The 22,195-nt window shown below is 36.7% G+C and overlaps 1 protein-coding gene across 1 annotated transcript; it reads left to right on the forward strand.

The window, feature by feature from the left end:
- Positions 1-20,267: 20,267 nt before the first annotated feature.
- Positions 20,268-21,927, forward strand: LOC120079061 (pentatricopeptide repeat-containing protein At2g15690, mitochondrial-like). The gene has a single exon (XM_039033253.1). It carries the CDS (start codon positions 20,482-20,484, stop codon positions 21,856-21,858), a length of 1,377 nt encoding a protein of 458 aa, XP_038889181.1. The 5' UTR covers positions 20,268-20,481; the 3' UTR covers positions 21,859-21,927.
- Positions 21,928-22,195: the final 268 nt, after the last annotated feature.

The following is a 22,195-nucleotide window of genomic DNA, read 5'->3' on the forward strand; positions in this document are numbered from 1 at the left end:
TATAATAGTTTGTGTTTAGGGTGTAGAGTATTGTAGTCCGTGTTTGGAGTGCAGGTTATTATAGTCGGAATTATAATAGTTTGTAGTTTAAATGTAGATTATTTTAGACAGTGTGTAACTTTTTCTACTACCATCTTTTATAATACTAATAATTATGCATATGAAATATCATATTTTGAAAATATAATTAAGAATATATGTTCCACCAATTTATACAAAATTAATTTGATTGTATTTTATGCTAAAAGCTAATCACCATTTTTTTTTCATTTTGGGAGGTACCTTGGTTAACATGGCCACAAAAGAAAAAAAAGTACATTACTTTCGGATGCAATTCATGTGTTTCATATATAAACCTCATTTTTTTAAGTACAAAAAAATGTAAGACAAAATAACTAACTCATGATTGCATGATTAAAATATGACCAAGAAACATACCAAATGTACTACAAACTTAAATGCATAATTGAAACAAAGTAATTATTGTTCATTATTGAAAAGTAGTCCAAAACACGTGTTGATCAAATATTTTCTTCAAGGATGAGGTTGCAATAGTCCAACTTCAGGGTTGTGGGAACGGATAAGAAGCTCTATGTATCTTACACCCTACGAAATATGACTTTTATAAGCTTTACACTCTGTCAATTATGCAATTCAGGAATATCTTGGAGTTAGTTTATGACTTCTGCACATAGTTTGACTTTGGTTGCACGCTTCTCTTTCGGCCATCCTGTAATCGCCTTCAATTGGTCATTTGCGAACTCCATCGTATTCCTAACAATCTCTGCCATTTTATATTGATTCCTACTTCACTTTCTCTTACTTTCTCTCGAAGCATTTCCTCCTTTGGTGCTTCGACCAGTACGTGTTCCATGCATGTCATCATGTGACATGCTCATGTCCTGTCTAAACATCGTGGGGATGTTCGGATCTTGTGACGAATAGGAACACCATTATTCATATGGATTGGCACATTAAACCCGACGTTCGCAAAGGTCTCTAGCCATCCTCCCATAGTCCGATCCTTGCCAAAAACGTAGGCCAGATCAACATAGTATGGGAACGACTTGTGTAAAATTCTCTTTCCTGTAGGATGACTCTACATGAAGGGTGAAGTGGATGTTATGATTATGTTACCAATATTCGTAAATCAATTTAGACAAAATTACTCCATTACCCATCCATCAAATAACTCTTGCTCTATAAAGATGCATTGGAATTCCTCATTCCAGTCAAATCCACTACAAGTCGGTTCTCTCATTTTTGCGATCGTTTGGTAAGTTTTTTTTTCTTCAGGTATTTGACTCGACATCTATAGTTGGTGATCCTTGGATATTACAATCGGGCAACTTCTTAGCCATCAAACGTTGTAGTTGTGCCAAGTACCCAGGTCGAAACATCCCATTGTCTGATCTTCATCCACCAAATGCGACCAACGCCACCAAACATTCGACTAGCTTCGCTTCTTCCTCTTTAGTCCAAGTGTGCTTTGGGGCTCTTGAGGAACTTGTCATTCTACTGTATACACGTACACATTTTAATACAATTAAACAATAAACAAAAATATGAAACATAATTAATGGGTAAAGTGAAGTACAAAATATAGTAAACATAATGAGAGAGTTCCGGATGAAATCATTTCACAACACACGACAAAGAAAATAAGCGTTCTAATTGATTAAAGAAAGATAAAGGCACTACACGCTACGCAACTCCTATTTAGTAAACATCTTTTGCGCCAATTCATCCCTCCATTGGGTCCATTCATTTGAACTCTCAATATAATCGATCTCATATTCCCAGTAGTAGAAAAGCTTAAATCCATCTCATCCAAATCCTTGGTCAATTCACTGTTAGTCATCTCCCTATTATAAGATTGTGCAGAAGGTAACACGCCATGATGGTTTGATATTAGATTTGCACTGGGTAGTATGATTTTCCTCACAAGATTTCCCATCTACCTTTCAATAATCCGAACGTTCTCTCGATGACATTCCATGCAGAAGAATGCTTCATGTTAAAAAATTTTTGTGGAGTTGTTGGTGCATTACCTCTTCCACGCCACTCTGAAATATGATATCTTTCGCCTCTATATGGAGCCAAAAAAATCCTATGCATTTGGGTACCCGACATCACATAGATAATAATATCTTGTTGAATGTCGAATCGTTTCAAACCTCATATTAGAAATACAATGAATAGGGAGAGATAGTATGTATAGCTAGTTACCCTTTGAAACCTTCAGTCTGTTAGGTCATGATATTGCATCTTTGAGAAATCAAAAATCAACTGCAGAACCTTCCCACCCTGATAAGTGGAATACAAAGTCGCCATTTATATTGCACACACCGAGTACATTAGTTGCAATTTCACCATTCCTCGTCTTATACCTTAGGTGATCAGTTGCACTGACATTTACCTTGATGTACGTGTCATCTAACACACCCAAACAATTCTGTGGTGGAACAAAATAAGAAATGTTCATAAGCATATGTTCATCTAACAAATAAGTCATGTCGAACTAATGTTGGTGTAGTTGAACTGTACCTCAAACCATTTCCATCGTTGATCTGTACACAATTTTGTGACCAACAAAGGTTTTTTTAACAATACGTTGTGTAATCGTAACACTACTAATAAAACGATGTTGAAATGCCTACAAACAGTCTCACAAGACCATACAAATTCTCTTTGAACTACCCGACTCTTAACGTTGTGGGCTAAAATATGTAAGAACATGGCAACCATCTCCTCTATATCTATAACTTCAGTTCTGACTAATCTGTCAATTGTCTTAAGTAAATGACATAAAATGGCAAAACATCTTCTATCCATTCTTGTACTTTGACGACAACATAAGTTGGACTCATGAATGAGTTGAAAGTATGCCAATTGTCTAATACGATGTCTATTATCGTGTGATGTATTTTCTATCCTCCTATGGGTCCATTATGTACTAAAAAAATTGGAGCTGGCCCTAAAAGAGAAATTTTAGATCATAAAATAATTACAATACCGATTTTTTATGTTATTTTTTTACGTTATTTTAAAAACAAATACACTGTCAATTGGTACTATATTTTTTAAAACAAATCCAACAAATTGACTTTTTTTTTTATGTCATTCTAGAAACGAATTAAATTGTTCTTTTTATACATTATTGATTAGGACTCTTTTCTTAAAAAACTATTTTTTTTTCCTCTTCTTTCTTTCATATTATTCTAGAACTATTTTAATCTGTTGGGTCCTTTGTTAGGTACAAACTATTTTAATTAATCCAAATTTTCAAACAGCTTTAGTACAATAGTTGAATTCTTAGTCAAATTCCAAAAATAAAAACCATTTTTTTGAAAGCTACTTTATTTAGTTCTCTGATTTTGCCTTGTTTTTTAAATCATTGTAGATTTTAAATTATACAGAAGTTCTAATTTCTTGTTGTCTAATTATCCATTAATTTATGGATTTGGTTGGTTTTGATTTGAATTTAAGACTTATTTTAATTAATCCATAATTCTAAGATTTCAAACAAATATTTTGTTAAGTACAACTATTTTAATTAATCCAAAATTTCAAACTTTAGTGTAATAGTTGAATTCTTAGTCAAATTTCAAAAATAAAAACCATTTTTTGAAAGCTACTTTTTCTAGTTCTCAAATTTTGTCTTGGTTTTTTAAATCATTGGTGAAAGTAGATAATAAAGAAAGAAATTTGGAAGTGAAAGTAGTGTTCACATTCTTAATTTTCAAAAAACATTGTTTCTTTTTTCCTGGTAATCTTTCTTTTCATGTTAACAACACTGCTCCCTTTTTGGAGACTTACAAAACTGATTTTTGTCCATAGCAAACTGTTTTTTTTACACTGATTTTTGTATTACTTTTTTAAAAAAAATAATATTACAGTCATTCATCCAAACATAGCCACAAGTATAAAATAATGTTTTTCATCCAAACATAAACAGGATTTACAAAACAGTCATCCGACTATAAATTCATCCAAACAGCTATAAATTCTTTCAAATAGCTATAAATACGAAACAAACTTATATTACTATTTCCATCATACAAACAACTATAATTAATAATATATGAATATTCATCCAAATTACTATAGATTCATGCTAATGAACCTCATGCAATGCTCGAGTATGCTAATAGTCCACCCTGACAAGAGCACACAAAAAGTAATGATTAGCAACAAATATAAGTAAGATAAAGAAAAATGTGTAACCTAAACCCCGAAAAGGACTACATAGACGATAATAAAGACAGATAATTATCACCTTAGTAAGAGAAAATTGATAAACAGTGTTTGATCTGGCTGATTGGTAATAAGACCAACCCTAAAACAAGTTACAATAAATAACGTTAGTATTATACTTAAGAAGTTATAATAGGGAGGCACTCATTAACACCCGTAATAAAAAAAAATGTATAAAGAGGGAGAAGACATACCATTTGCATTTATGAAGTAGATGGCATGTGTTTGTCCTTATACTTGAAGGCAAGTAAGAGCATAATTATAAAGTGCAAAAAAAAAAAAAAAAAAAAATTGAATGGAATAGGGTCCAGCCTCAAAGTTATGAAATTCATTCATTGAAACTTGAATTTTAGATATTATCATGAATAATGATAAATGGGAAATCAACAATGTACATAGAACGACCAACAATTGATTTTAAATCATAGAAAAACAATGGTAAATTATTTCATTCAAGAAAGAAGAATTGAAAATTAAAGACGAACAATAGAGACAATAGAAACTAAAAAGATGCAAAGTTCATGGAAACACAGAATAAAAAAAATATTGGAGACAAGAGAAATGAGATACCAATTGCATTAAGCAAGTAGATGGAATGAGTTTGGCTTAAGTTGAAGGAAAGTGAGACACAAATATATAGTTGTGTGAACTATTGGCCCATGAAATTTTTTATGTGAGATGCACATATAAATAAAAGTCAATGATTTTGACATAAAACCTACCCAATAAATAGTAACTAACAACCACTATCAATAAGTATACAATAAACCATCTGAAAAAGGGATATGCTAATGATGAATATAGTAAACAATACTTAACAACCACTTTCAATCAATATACAATAAACAATGGTCAAATAGAGGCCAAAAGTTACAAAATGGACAATAAATGGACAAACAGAGACTGAAATGAACAAACAATGGACAAACAGTTACCAAAATTTATGGAAATGGCCAACCAATAGACAAACAGAGGCCAAAAGTGACTAACAATTGACAGACAGTGACCAAAATGGACAAACAATGGAACCTAATTTAGAAAATGGACAAATAATTAATCCAAGAATGAACATAACACTATAAACAACACAGTGAAAGTAACCTAATCAAAATCCATTCTTCTTCATCAGACTGTGATAAAACTGATAGAGATGAAGAAACGCGAAACCAGACCTGAAGACGGCACCAAAACCATATCTAAAGTTGGAGAAGTAAAAAAAGAAGGAAGACTGAAACCATATTTAAGCATAGTGTTCAATCAGACAAGAAATGAGACAAAAATGATGAGGGGGAAGAGAGAAGATGTTGCTGAAGGAAATCGAACTCGAGGATTTCCATGAGCAACATAATAAATCATTCCAAATTACAATCATGTATGAACATTACAAATTACAGTCGTAAATAGAGACAAATGGTTATGCATTCAGTATAGAAATTAAACATGATATCTATAAATGAATAAGCAAAATGCTACGAACATTTATAGAGTCGTTTCCACACGCTTCTTACTCACGAACGCTCGAACACAGCAACCTCGAACGCTCGAACAACACGACCGCTCTGCAGCACGAACACCGCACACTCGTCCTCAGCGATCACCTCGGTCATGAACACCCCAAAAACACGAACGGAACCTCCATAGAACCTTGATGAGTCCAGTTAAGTATGACACCACCAAGAAGGCTACTTCTGTTACATGAGATTCTTTTCCGAGAGAAATCTTCAAAACAAATTTTGCCCAAACTTACTAAAATTAGGAAACCATTTTTCTTTTTATCTCACGGTTACTATGAACTACCAATAACCTTCCACTCAATTGTTATTAGAGAAAAGAAATTAATTATCTAATAATTAAATATACTATAAATATAAATGATAATCAACTTATCATACTATATTTATAACCTATAGTTTTAATATTTCATCTCATGAAACATATAAATCATAGTTCTTTTTCTATTCCATGATACTTAATGTAAATCTCATTTACATTAATCCTCCACTAAATGTATCTCATACACCATACAGATCATATCATATATAATCAAAATACCTCTTGTCAACTTGAACATTTCAAATTAACACCAAGAACTAATCCTCAACTAAATCCATTGAGCTACCAAGGGGACCTTATAGACCTGTAGCTCGAAGCTTCAATGGTATGTGAATAACTGACTAAACTCTTTAGTCACGGGATCCACCATCCATTAACTGCCAGGCACTCTACTAAAGACCGACAGCTAAACTCTCCTTACCACAATTATATTATGTGTCCATCTTAACCAATCCGCAGTGCGACAACCTTTCACAGATCACTCGTAAGTACAGTTGGACCAATAACCGTTATGCCTCTATAGTTACATCTAACTCCTTAAGTACCACTGATCCTTCTAATGAACATAAGTCATAGTCTTATTATGACTGAGTTCTCTCTTCCAAAGAGAAGTGGTGGCCACTATGTTCAAGCCTCGGAATCAGCCCTTAAGAGAGCAATCTCTCTACTTATCCCTGCTTCGGGAAAGAAGTGAATTCCATCTTGTGGATTGAGTTCCCAGCTCCCAGATCAGACAAGTCCCCAAAAAGGTAAGCTTGTTAAATTGGCAATCTAGCCACTGTCACCCATACTAATCAAAGGACCGCCCTCAAAGGCAAGAGTTCCCAAAACACTTAGAATTGAGGTAGTGTCACCTATGGTCATTTAAGTGAGATATAAGTCTCTAGTATCAATGGCGTTATATACAGAATCTAGTCATCTCGTGGTCCAGGTCTTATACAAACTCTTTGTATAGGACACCCCCGCTCGCACGTCTCTACATTAATTGTTAGAATCTACTATCTGTAGTAGTTTACAATACTTGCAAACCTCTACAAAGCAGGCCATATCCGTAGTGTCACTAGGATCAGGTATCCCACCTTAATCCTTATACTACATACCTATTTAGGTTATCACTTAAGTCATGATCCACTTGTATATCACATATACATGTTTAAGTTCACATAAAATAATCATAGAGCTTTGTTTATTGGATATGAGTAAATGCCAGAATTAAATAACATTTATTTTATTCATCAAACAATGTGTATCTTTACAAAATAACGAGACTCCGGGAGAATTAGGACACCAATCCCAACAATCTCCCACTTGTCCTAATGACACGGGAGACTAAGGTACAATACAATATAAAAATGTACAATATACAATAAACTAGGGCATACCTCAGTATCATCTCCCACTTACCCTAGACAAGATGTCGCATGTCCCGCAGACCCAAACTCTCCAGATGACCCTCGAACACTTTAGTCGTGAGAGCCTTTGTAAAGGGATCAGCAACGTTGTGCTTTGATGTTGTCTTCATGACTATCACATCACCGTGGTGCACAATCTCCCTGATCAGGTGATATTTCCGTTTGATGTGCTTACTCTGACGATGACTCCGAGGCTCCTTTGAATTTTTCAGATCTCCGTTGTTATCATAATAAAGAGTGATAGGCAAATTCATATTTGGAATAACTTCCAAATCTAAAAGGAACTTCCTCAGCCAAACAGCCTCCTTAGCTGCTTCACAAACGGTTACGTATTCGGCTTCTATAGTGGAGTCTGCGATGCATCCTTGCTTGATGCTTCGCCAGACTACAACCCCTTCATTTAGAGTAAACACTGATCCCGATGTCGATTTGCGGGAATCTCGATCATTCTGAAAGTCAGAGTCTGTGTATCCTGTAAGGATCAAATCCTTATCTCCATACATGAGCTTGTAGTCCTTCGTTCTCCGAAGNCTATGGTTTATATGTTTCATGAGATGAAATATTAAAAATATAGGTTATAAATATAGTATGATAAGTTGGTTATCATTTATATTTATAATAATATTAATTATTGGATAATTAATTCTTTTTCTCTAATAACCAATTGAGTGGGAGGTTATTGGTGGTTCATGGTAACCATGAGTTAAAAGGAAAATTGTTTTCCTAATTTTAGTAAGTTTTTACAAATGTTGAAAAATTGTTTTGAGTTTTTTCTCTCAAAAAGGAAACTCATGGCGGTTGTCAAGTGAATACTGATTTACTAAACGAAAGCGTGTTTTAGTAAACGATCATGTAGTATTTTGTAGGCGACAGACACCAAGCTAATGATGAACTAAACAATTGGTTAGCTTTTGCTAGACGATCACTTAGCTTTAGCTAAACAATTGGGCATCGACCTATGCGATAGGTTCCTGTCATCTCCCACTTGCCCAATCATGTACACGATTATTCATTCCTCCTTCTTCTGCCTCAAACCAAGTTCGAACAGAGCCCACCCTCTGGATTCTCACACTGAGAATACCAAGGTAACCTTCTTGGTTGTGTCATGATGGCGTCGAGGTTATGTGAAGGTCGTTCATGCTATTGGAGTGTTCGTGACTGAGGCTATCGCAGAGTTCCAGTGTGCGGTGTTTGTGCTGTAGTATATGGATAAGGTTGGGTGCCTTATCCTGTTGATACTATGGATACGACTGATGCGATGATTTATCATGCGATGAAAGGATGTGTGGATGCGTTGATCATGCAAGTTTTCCTAACAAAGCCCAAGTATAAGCCTTCTTAGAGTCCTGGTAAGTCCAGGGTCGAACGCAGGGATTACTAAATAGATATGCGGCAGACTCTCTGATCCTATACGATGGTAATTAAGAAGTAGATGGTGATTTAACTTTTATTTTCTAATGCGATGGAATTAAATACACAGTGACGAAAGGGTGGTGTTGTAACAAATATGCGATAAAGGGGTTGAGAAGAGGTTTTGCTAGCATTTCTTAAGATATTATATAAGTCATGCGATCATGTTATACACAAATATTAAGCCCTAAATTTCTCAATGCATAATGACACATTTCCTATGTCTAGGACGCATGCAATGTGTATGGAATGCACAAGATATAACTTATTTCTAAGTCTCCACTTTTGCTTATGCGATCTAATCCAACTCTCTCAAGCCTAGATTCTGTCTTTAGACTACTCTCTCAAGTACTCCAAATGATGAATGAAGCATACATAAGACAAGATGATCGCATAAAGTGCATAGCTTAAGTCATGCTAGCTAAATTCTTCTCAACCCATTCACAAATTTAGCTACTCATGTATGGTGTGAAAAGACTGAACATAAATTGAAATGAAGTTTCCATTCTTGCAAATAAAGTGTTTAAGTACAAAATAATAAATGGTGTAAGTATTAAGCCAGGTAAGTAATGTCTTGCTTCCTCTGGCGTTTACACTACTCTTATCACTTCAATTCTTTCCCAAGTTGTAAACTCTTGCTCTCGCAAGGGTTTGGTGTCTCTCCTCCCTGCTATTTTCAACAGTCTCTCAACTTCTCCAAAAATTAATTTCTTCTCAAGAATTCCCTTTCCTCTGCTTGGTCTGCTTCGCTTAGTCTCTCTTCTCCTAAGTCCTCATAGTTTGGTAGTATTGGGTATGTATAGACTTCCAAACAAAATAGTTCTCTCACTAATGATTGGTGGATGGGCAACATTAATTTCCATACCCTGTTGCACCGTCTGATAGTCACCAGAAGTTTAATGTATTTGCAATGGTATGGTCTTCAACGATCGTCAACTGAATTTCTAATTTGACCGTTATCGACTTTACGTCCCATCATGTGTTATTACATTAGGCCACCGCCTTTATGTAAGGTCATCATGGGATCATCTTTGAGGTACCCTTGAATCGCAAACTCAAAACGTGCTATCGTATTGTTCTTGCACAGAATAACTTAATTTAACTGCTTTCATGCGATGAGCGTTAGCGATCGCAATTTTTCTTTTTAGTTTGGCATATTCAAACGTAATATTGCCTATTTACCATCGCTTTCTCCCATTGTTTGGCATATTCAACGTTCTGATTAAAGCCAAACGACTTGACAACAGTGTCAAATCTGATGTTCCAAGATCTTGATGCTTGTTTCAGCTCATAAATGGACCTATTAAGCTTGTAAATTCTTTGCTCTTGATCTAGAACTATGAACCCCTCTGGTTGAGTCACGTAGATGGTCTTCTCAAGATTACCATTAAGAAAGGCAGTCTTGACGTCCATTTTCCATATTTCATAATCATAAAATGTGGCTATGGACAGGAGAATCTTGATAGACTTGACCATGACAACAGGTGAGAAAGTTTCCTCATAGCCAACTCCCTCAACCTGGGTATAACTCTTTGCCACGAGTCTAGCCTTAAAGGTTTGCACCTTTCCATCTACACCTCTCTTTCGCTTATAGATTCACTTACACCCAATAGGTCTTACTTCATCAGGTGGATCAACAAGCTCCTAGACGTTATTGAAGTACATAAACTCCATTTTCTGGTTCATGGCCTTAACCCATTCATCTTTGTCAACATCCTCCATTATTTTCTTAAAAGACAATGGATTCTCGACTCCATCATTCGTAATGACATTTTGGACTTCAGTCAAACCCATGTAGTGATCCAGTGGGTTCATAACCCTCTCATTACGTCGAGGCAGTCTTAAATCTTTAGCTGGTTGACTAGACGTATCGATCTCAACAACTCTTGTTGATCTGTCGACCTATTCAACAACTCTTGTTGAACCTTCAGCAGTATCAGTCTCACTAAAGATCTCACGTAAAACGAGCTTACTCTGTGGCTTATGATCCTTTATGTGGTCCTCTTCCAATAAGATAACATTTGTAGAAACAAACACTTTGTTCTCACTCAGATCATAGAAGTATCCACCTCTCGTTTCCTTGGGGTAGCCTACAAAAAGGCAAACCGTCGAATGCGGTTCCAACTTCTTTGGATTAGTCACTAGCACATGTGCCAGACAACCCAAAATCCTAAAATAGCGTAAATTACCTTTATGGCCTCTCCATAACTCCAAAGGTGTGTCAGAAATACTTTTCGAGGGAACATTATTCAGGATATAACATGTAGTCTCCACTACAAAATCCCAAAACAAGTCTAGAAGATGAACATAACTCATCATAGACCGAACCATGTCCATCAAGGTTCTGTTTCTCCTTTCTGATACACCATGAGAGTTGGGACACGATCCCATGTTCTATCATATAATTCTGGAATTAGAGGTCCATCTACTCTCCATCACGATCAGATCATAGTGTTTTTATCTTCTTACCTAACAAGTTTTCAACTTCAGCCTTATACTCCTTGAACTTGTCAAGAGCTTTAGACTTACGTTGCATTAGGTAGAGATACCCGAACCTTGAATAATCATTTATGAAAGAGATGAAATATTCATACCCACCCGAGCACTAACATTCATCGAACCACAGAGGTCTAAATGTACAAGCTCTAAGGCTTCCTTGGCTCTGTAACCTTTTCCAGTAAAAGGTCGTTTGGTCATCTTGCCTTCGAGGCATGATTCACATACCGGCAAGGAATTTTTTTCTAAACTCTTTAAAAGTCCATTTTCACCAACTTCTCAATCCTATTAAGATTAATGTGACCTAACCTTATGAAGGATCTCTTATCAAAGAGTTCCATGAGCACATTCAGATTGCTCCAATCTCACCGTGATCGAAATACACAATATACATTCACACGCATAGTTATGTAAGCATACAATAATTATCGGCATGCTATGAACAAGATATAACAAGGGAGAGTGTGCCATAACAATTGAAGACAATCTTCAATCTTCGAAACTCAACGCAGCGGAAACCTCCACGCGATCTACCAACACCCAACAGAAGTGTGACTGTAGCAGCACGTACAACCACAAGATCACGAACGCAACGGGAATGACGCCACCAGAAAAGAGCTCTAGGTATTCTCGGTGTGAGAACCCAAAGCGTGGTCTTTGGTGAATTTGATAGAGGAAGGAGGAAGACCAAATCGTGTAGGCAATAAACAAGTGAAAGGAAAAAGGCGCTATCGCATAGCATGATGCTTATCGTTTAGGAGAAGCTACACGATCGTATAGGTTTTACTAAATGATCGTTTAGGAAAAGGTATACAATCATTTAGCAAACTCGGCACACACTACGATCGTTTAGGGAAGCTATCTGATCGTGTAGAGTGTGCGATCATTTAGGTATGAGGTAGATGATCGTTTAGGCGGAGAATAACTATCGTATAGGCTCTCAAAATACTTAAGCGACCGCTTACTATTCTACCAACGCGCGCTCTTCTATCTTTTTCCGGACTACTAATTCAAAATGAAAATTATTTTCATTTTAATTCATTGGTTACAATAACCAACGCTGCCCCACTAACCCACGTCCGAACATGAAAAAATTGGTTTAATTATCATATAATTAACAAATTAATTAATAATAAATATAATCATATTATATTTTTAACCTATAGTTTGATATCACATATCTACTATAATATTTTCTCCTCTACTTGATATAAATCATCATTTAATATCTGATTTCCTCCAAATAATGTATCTCATACATTTAGCCAATTATATCATATATAATTAACCAGTCCAATTATATCATATATAATTGAACTTCCTCTTGTCAATTTGAACATTTCAAATTAACCCAAACATTGTTTCTCGACTTTATCCAAGCTACCCAAGGGACCTAATGGACCTATGGCTCGAAACTCCAACGGTCTGTGAATAGCTGACTAAACTCTTTAGCCACGAGATCCACCATCCGTTAACTGTCAGACATTCCACTAAAGACCAACAGCTAAACTCTTTTTACCACAGATATATTTCTGTGTCCATCAGATATAACAATCATGAGTACGATGACCCTTCACAGATGCTCATAGTACAGCTGGGCCAAATTACTGTTTTTCCCTTGTAGTTACATCTCACTCCTTAAATACCACTGATTCCTCTAATGAACAATACAACATAGTTCAACTATGTGTGAACACCTCTCAAGCCAAGAGAAGATGTGTGACGCCACATCGTTCAAGCCCCAGAATCAGCCTTTACGAGAGCTATCTATCTACTTACCCCTGCCTCGGGAAGGAGTGAATTCCATCTTTTGTAGCTGAGTTCCAACTCCCAAATCAGACAAATCCCAAAATGGTTGTTTGAATTGGCGACCTGGCCACTCCCACCTATACAAATAACAGTCCCTGCCCTTAATGGTAGGAGTTCCCAACTCACTCAGGATTGAGGTCATATTACCTATGGTCATCCTAGTGAAATGAAGCTTCTGTCATGAACAGTGTTGTATAACGAGACGTTAACACTTCGTGGTCAGGTCTTATACAAACTCTTTGTATAGGACGTCCCCGCTTACATGTCCCCAACATGAATGATCAAGATCAGACCATATGTGACAAGTCATAACACTTGTGACCATTCCACAAAATGGACCATATCCGTAGCGTTACCAGGATAAGGTTTCTCTCCTATATCCATATAGGACAGACCATTTTGGTTATCACTCAAGACATGATCTACTTATATGTCACCACGTACATGCTTGAGTCACATACAGATAACCAGGGATTTGATGTTTATTGGTTTATGGTAAAACAAATAAAACAAGCAACTAAGCAAAAATACAAGATGTGAAGTAAATATCATATATTAACAACACAAGCGTTCGTACAAACTGTTTACAAACTACAGGACATGAGACTTTAAGGCATCAACCCCAACACCTTAGATGCCAAAGATGGGCGTTTTTCTTAGGAGAAACCTTTGGTCTTTTAGCTGTTGTTGACGTACTGAACATTTCAGTGTTAAACAAGACTTTTATTCAATGAGACAAGAAACCGAGATTAACTTCCTTTTAATATGAAGAACTACAAAAACATTATCTAGTAACATATAATGTTTCTTGTCAATAAATAACTTCAGCCTGCCTACAACAACGGTTGAAACAACCTCACCAGTACCAACTCGAAGAGTCATCTCTCCCTGTGGCAACGTTTGCTAGGAACTAAATCCTTGGTAAGAGGAATTGACATGATTGTTAGCACCTGAATCAAGGATCCAATAACGTTTCTTGTCAACAAATAACTTCAGCCTGCCTACAACAATAGCTGAAATAACCTCACCAGTACCAACTCAAAGAGTCATCTCTCCCTGTAGCAACGTTTGCTAGGAACTAAATCCTTGGTAAGAGGAACTGACATGATTGGTAGCACCTGAATCAAGAATCCAGACAGAATCATCATTCTCTACCAGACATGTCTCCAAGACCAATAAATCATATTTACTGTCTTGTCTCCTCTTTTGGAGAGTAGTGGGATGGAGGTCGTTTGCCAAAAAATTCGTTTCACACGAATCTTTCCACTGTAAATAATCGGTCATTTTTAAAAACTTTAAACAAAAATACTAACGAGTTGCTAAAAAGAAAAACACATTGACCTACGTTAGGTTTTAAGCAAATACCCATTGTAAAACAAAACAACATCCAATAAGGTTTTAGCAAAACTAACGTGAACCCCGTGTGACATTTGGTTTCGCAATGACGCTTCAAAGGTTTAGGACAAAAGCCGCCGAAGGGAGGTCAGTTATCCCTTCTCTGAATTGAGACTCTGAATTGAGAAGTTCTCAACCAGTCATTAATACCAGAACAACTCTTGTTCCTATAACGACAAGTCATCATTGATCTGGCCAAGAGATCATTAACTTACTTAATAAGCTCCCATAAGTGTGACCTGCCATTTTAAGCCCTAAAGGTCCGTCCCAAAAGGCCAATCCAAAGGGAAAAAATCCGATTGGGGCAAAACCTAAAGCGACCCTATCCATTTATAGAGTTCACCTTGATATTGACCAACTGCACAAAACCCATCCGAAGGGGGATGCTCCGAAGGCGACACGAGGGCATACAGAATGATCTCACAGTGTGAACTAATGACAGAGACCATAGGACGTGTTGACACACACCCTTCATCCACTTACTATAAATACTCTCTCCGTCCACCTTGATATTGACTCATACAAACACCATCCAAAGGAGGATGCATCCTGGGCATCTCGAGGCCAAGCATGAATATCACGATGTGAACATACAGGGAGAAACATGAGTGGAATCATAGACATATCTGATATGCTTCTTCCTCCCACTGAGTATTTTATAACCTAGGGTTTAGCTTACTTAGAAAAAACACAACTAAGGATTTTAACTAAGTGACTTGTCTCCTTTTTTGGAGAGTAGTACCTGAATCAAGGATCCAGGTAGAATCATCATTCTCTACCAGACATGTCTCCAAGACCAATAAATCAGATTTACTGTCTTGTCTCCTCTTTTGGAGAGTAGTAGGATCGAGGTCGTTTGTCACAAAAGATGTTTCACACGATTCTTTCCACTGTAAGTAGTTGGTCATTTTAAAAGCTTTAAATAGAAATACTAACGAATTACTGAAAAGAAAAACACATTGACCTATGTTAGGTTTTAAGCAAATACCCGTTGTAAAACAAAACAACATCCAATAAGGTTCAAAACTAATATGAACCCCGTGTGACATCTAGTTTCGCAATGACGGTTCAAAGTTTAGGACGAAATCCGTCAAAGGGAGGTCAGTTATCCCTCCTCTGAATTAAGAAGATCTCAATCAGTCATTAATACCAGAACAACTCTTGCTCCTATAACGACTAGCCATCATTGATTTGGCCAAGAGATCATTAACTTACTTAACAATCTCCCGTAAATGTGACCCACCATTTTAGGCCTTAGAGGTCCGCCCCGAAAAGCCAATCCAAAGGGAAAAAATCTGATTGAGGCAAACCCTAAAGCGACCCTATCCATTTCTTGAGTTCACCTTGATCTTGACCAATTGCAGAAAACCCATCCGAAGGGGGACGCTCAAAGGCGACACGAGGGAGTACAAAATGATCTCACAGTGTGAACCAATGACAGAGACTATTGGACGTGTTGACATGCACCCTTCACCCACTTACTATAAACACTCTCTCCATCCACCTTGATATTGACTCATGCAAACACCGTCTGAAGGGGGATGCTCACAGGGCACCACTAGGCCAAGCATAAATCTCACGGTGTGAACATACAGGGAGAAACGTGAGTGGAATCATAGACATATCAGATACATCTCTTCCTCCCACTGAGTATTTTGTAACCTAGGGTTTAGCTTACTTAGAAAAAACACGGCTAAGGATTTTAACTAAGTGACTTTTAGGTTTGCCCAAAAATAACGTTTACCTTGGATAGTTAAACACTTTTGATCATCATCTATTAAACTCTTTAACGGAGTCTTTGACCAAAACGTCGCATACTTGTTGAAATCTATCTAATTCACTTTTTCAGGTAGGTTCACAGGTAGGGGTGTTACGTTTCCGTCAACTTAAGTACCCCAGCCTAGCCAGAACCCGCCTTAGACAAAAGGTCCCTTATAGATAGACTAAAAACAAATTTAATCTTTTATTCCAACCTATTTAATCTTATTCAACCAATTTTAAAAGATTAATCTAGGTTGCTAAACTCTTTAGAACCACTTGAACTTAGGTCTATCTCAATCCAATTTTAAAACCCTTTTAAAAAAAACTTAAGTTCACCCTAAGTCCTTATGCAACTCTGTCTTATTGATTTTATGTCTAATGTCCTTCATAAAACTTATAAACGGAAACCAACACCACAATGCTAAGCTAACATATGCAAGGCATTCATAACAATTATAAACAGTCTAAGTGTCATGCTCAATGCATTTTTCTTTCATTGATACTTCTTTTATATAACACTTATACAAAACAACAATGAAACAAGCAAAACATGCTTCCATTCACCCTTATACTATAACACTTATAATAAAAGGATGATGCATGATAATGCTCACTGCATGCAAAATATAACTCTTATATTTCATGATGCATGCACATGCTTTCAAGTAATTTCTTCATGCCCGATTATAACATTTAATAATACATGATGCATGAATAATTGCACAACCTAAGGTGGGTTTTAAACTATATGTCAAACACTTTGGCATATAAGCACCATACATCACATGTACAAACAACAAATGTTGATGAACCGGGTAAAATTGCCTTAAAATCACAAAAGGAAAGCTAACTATTACAAAGACAAGGAGTCTCCGGTTCAAACAGGCGAATCGGGTCTTGAACTGCTTGAGCAAAGTATTGCATCTCCAACCATCGTGTACTAAACTCCTTGTAATTGTCTACACGATAAAACAAACGCTTTGCTCTATCGCTTACCAACGCTCTTAGAGCTAAATGATCGTTTAGCAATTACTACACGATCGTTTAGAAAAATCTAAAAATTCGTGTAGCTATTACTACACGATCGTGTACCTTTTACTAAGCAATGAAGCCTGAGGTACATGATCGCTTAACGCGCTCCACGCAACGCCCGCCTTCCGAGATCGTCTAAACGACTACGATGCTGCAAAGCACCATCGCCTAATCGATCACTTAGCTAGCGCCTCTGTATCGTATACGCACGATCGTGTAGGTAGTAACTAAGTGATGAGGCTTGCTAACTACACGATCGTCTAGTGTGTGCCTTTTACTAAACGATGAGCATCACATGATCCCACTACAATCGTCTATCTCTAGCGCCTACCCGATTTGGTAACCAATGCTACACGATTGAGTGAATGATTTACCCCATCGCTTAGCATTAGCTAAACGATCGTTTAGTAAATACTACACGATCATTTAGAAAAATCTAAACGATCGCTTATTTAAATCCCAACAATCGATTACCTGAGGCTACACGATACGACCAACGTTTGGTTTTGATCTTCATTGAGAACTGCATCTCCATGCTCCGAAAATTCATTACGAACGACTCGATTGCAAAGTTAATTACGCCCAAAAACACAGGGGCCTTTACAATTAACACTTTGTAATTACAGAAACCTTTAACTAAAGGCAATAAACTCAAAACATTCATCAACTTCATCCATAAATGCAGAAAACAATTAACCACAAATGCAGAAACCCACTGCGATTTTAAAAAGAAGTTCAAAACAGACTTGTAATTTTGAATATCAGAACAACCTAGCTCTGATACCATTTGAAGGAAATCGAACTCGAGGATTTCCATGAGCAGTGGAATAGATCATTCCAAATTATAATCATGTATGAATATTACAAATTACAGTCGTAAACAGAGACAAATGGTTATGCATTCAATATAGAAATTACAACATGATAACTACAAATGAACAAGGAAAATGCTACGAACATTTGTAGACTCGTCTCCACGGTTCTTGCCCACGAACGCTCAAACACACTAACCTCGAACGCTCGAACAACACGACAGCTCTGCAGCACGAAAACCGTGCACTTGTCCTCAGCGATCGCCTCGGTCATGAACACCTCAACAGCACGAACAGCCTCTACAGAACCTCGACAGCATCAATTAAGTATAACACCACCAAGAAGGCTACCTTAGTATTCTCAGTGTGAGAATCCAGAGGGTGGGCTCTGTGTGGACTTGGATTTGAGGCAAAAGAATGGAGGATTCACCAATCGTGTACACGATTGGGCAAGTGCAAGAAAACTGAACCTATTGTATAGGTCGATGCCCAATCATTTAGCAAAAGCCAAGCGATCATCTAGCAAAAGCTAAGTAATAATTTAGCTCATCGCTTAGTATCGTGTCTGTCGCTTACAAAACACTACACGATCTTTTAGCTCGCTCAAGCTATCGCTTAGTAAATCAGTATTTACTTGACAACATCCGTTCCGTGAGATTATTTTTCCGAGAGAAATCTCAAAACAAAATTTTCCAAAACTTACTAAAATGAGGAAAACCATTTTCCTTTTTATCTCACGGTTACCATGAACCACCAATAACCTCCCACTTAATTGGTTATTAGAGAAAAGAATTTAATTATCCAATAATTAATATTATTATAAATATAAATGATAACCAACTTATCATACTATATTTATAACCTATAGTTTTAATATTTCATCTCATGAAACATATAAACCATAGTTCTTTTTCTATTCCATGGTACTTAATGTAAATCTCATTTACATTAATCCTCCAATAGATGTATCTCATACACTATACTGATCATATCATATATAATCAAAATACCTCTTGTTAATTTGAACATTTCCATTAAGCTACCAAGGGGACCTTATGGACCTGTAGCTCGAAGCTCCAACGATACGTGAATAACTGATTAAACTCTTTAGTCACGAGATCCACCATTCGTTAACTGTCAGGCACTCCACTAAAGACCGATAGCTGAACTCTTCTTTCCACAGATATATTATGTGTCCATCTTAACCAATCAGTAGTGCGACAACCCTTCACAGATCGCTCGTAAGTACAGCTGGGCCAATAACCATTATGCCCCTGTAGTTACATCTAACTCCTTAATTACCACTGATCCCTCTAATCAACATAAGTCATAGTCCTACTATGATTGAGTCCTCTCTTCCAAAGAGAAGTTGTGGCCACTATGTTCAAGCCCAGAAATTAGCCCTTAAAGGAGTTATCTCTCTACTTATCCCTGCTTCGGGAAAGAAGTGAATTCCATCTTGTGGATTGAGTTCCCAGCTCCCAGATCAGACAAGTCCCCAAAAAGGTAAGCTTGTTGAGTTGGCAATCTAGCCACTCTCATCCATAATAATCAAAGGACCGCCCTCAAAGGTAAGAGTTCCCAAAAATTCTTTATTAAAAGAAAAACCGTTCCCATTTTTTCACTTCCAAATAATGTTTGTTCTAAAAACTTCTTTTATAGCTAAAACCAAAAACCTTTAATTCTTACTCTAATTTATCATTTTTCTCACTTCCTAGTCTATTTCTAAATGTTTTTTTTTTTTAATAAACTCTAGATTTCAAACGTTTTCTTACATAATTTTTTATCTCTTTCTAAGGACTTTTCACTTCAACATTTTTATTTCTCACTACATAATTTTTTGAAAAAAAAAAACTCTTTTTTTTTTAAAAAAAATCCCCTTTTATTGTATATTTTCCTCACATTCAGAGGATTTTCTCTTAAAAATATCCCTTTCTGTAAGACAAATTATTCCTTTTAAAAATCCCTTTTTATTTCTTATTTTAATTTTTCATTTTCCTCACTTCCTAGCTTATTTCTAAATGCGTTTCATAAACTCTCTCAAGTTTTTTCTTACTTTCAATTGTTTTCCTTCACAATCTTTTTGTTTTTTCTAATCTCTTTGTAGTTTGTAAGAGGATTTTTCGCTTCAACATTTTTATTTCTCACTACATAATTTTTCGAAAAAGCATTTTTTTTAAAACCCTTTTTATTGTATATCTTTCTCACATTCAGAGGATTTTCTCACGAATTATCCTTTTTATGATAACAAAAACTGGACAGCAATGTCTTCATCCATTCCTCCTCATGCCGCTGGAAACAGCGTTATCACTGCCAATTTCAAATCTCGAAGCCTCCCGATTCACTTTCCGACCGCCAAATCCTTCCGATCGACGCCTTTGTGCACCAATGCCCTCTCCAATTCCCGCTTTCGGAAGGCCGTCCGCCAGTACGACGACCAAAGCACCGCGAACACTCTCTCCAAATCTCAGAACCAAACGAGCGATTCAGTTTATAGTCTTCCGTCGACGGTGGATTTAATGGCTCTCTGCGAGGAGGGTAAGGTCATTGATGCTCTGGAATATATTGGCCAAGGTGCTAATGTCGATTATGGTGTTTTTACTGCTTTGTTGAATTCTTGTTGTAATTTGAAGTTGCTTGAGGCTGGAAGAAGGGTGAATGGGGTGTTGAAGGGGACGAATTTTCGTGGTGATGTGGAATTGAACAATAAGTTGATTGAAGTGTATTCAACTTGTGGCTGTATGAAAGATGCACGTAAGGTGTTTGATAAAATGCCTGACAGGGATACTAGGACTTGGAACTTGATGATCAAAGGGTATGGAGATAATGGGGAAGGAGATGATGGGTTGGCATTGTTTGAGCAAATGAAGAATGTTGGTTTGCAGCCAAATCCAGAAACATTTCTGGTGGTTTTAGCAGCTTGTGCTATAGCTGAAGCTGTCGAGGAAGGTTTGTTTTACTTTAACATAATGGAAAATGAATATGGAATCAGTCCTGAAATTGAGCATTATTTGGGAGTTGTTGATGTTCTTGGGAAATTTGGTCATTTGATTGAAGCTGAGGAGTTCATTGAGAAAATGCCCATCAATCCCACAGCCAAACTTTGGGATGCCCTTAGAAACTACGCTCGACTCCATGGAAACATGGAGCTTGAAGATCGAGCTGAGGAGTTGATGTTCTCTCTCGATCCGTCCACGATGGCCACGACTATCAAACCACCACTGCCTCCACGGAGGAAGGATTCAAGCACAAACATGTTGGAGGAGAAGGACAGGGTGAGGGAGTTTAGATGTGCAATGCCTTATAAAGAAAAGGGTGAAGGGAAGTTGAAAGGATTGAATGGACAAATAAGAGAAGCAGGCTATGTTCCAGATACAAGATATGTGCTACATGACATTGATGAAGAGGCTAAACAGCAGGCTTTGCAATACCATAGCGAGCGGCTGGCCATTGCTTATGGATTGATCAGTACACCGGCAAGAACGACGTTGAGGATCATCAAGAATCTTCGAATCTGTGGCGACTGCCACAATGCAATCAAGATCATGTCAAAAATTGTTGGGAGAGAGTTGATTGTTAGAGATAATAAACGTTTTCATCACTTTAAAGATGGGAAATGCTCTTGTGGGGATTACTGGTAAATACATCAACTGTATCATACACATTGATATTATGCCCTCCTTTGTGATTTACTTGATTGCTCTTCTTTCTCTCTTTTCCTTGCTTTTCCTTTCCTGATAAAAAAACAAGGATTAGAGAAATAATTAGAGGGTAGATTGAAAGATAAAGATTCATAATGAAAATAAACGACTAGATTTTGAGGATTCAGTTGATTTCAAACCAACATGTCAATATAAGCATAGTACAACGATAATTGATGAGGTTGGAGATTCAAATTTCCGTACCCCACTTGTATTTAATTTTTAAAAATTCCAAACCGATGGGGCAATTTCACTCTATCCAAGGTTTTTTTTTTTT

This window comes from Benincasa hispida, chromosome 6, assembly GCF_009727055.1.
Source record: "Benincasa hispida cultivar B227 chromosome 6, ASM972705v1, whole genome shotgun sequence".
Taxonomy (NCBI): Eukaryota; Viridiplantae; Streptophyta; class Magnoliopsida; order Cucurbitales; family Cucurbitaceae; genus Benincasa; species Benincasa hispida.

Coding starts and splice junctions, on each gene's coding strand:
- LOC120079061 (XM_039033253.1), top strand. CDS start 20,482: ATGTCTTCATCCATTCCTCCTCATGCCGCTGGAAACAGCGTTATCACT.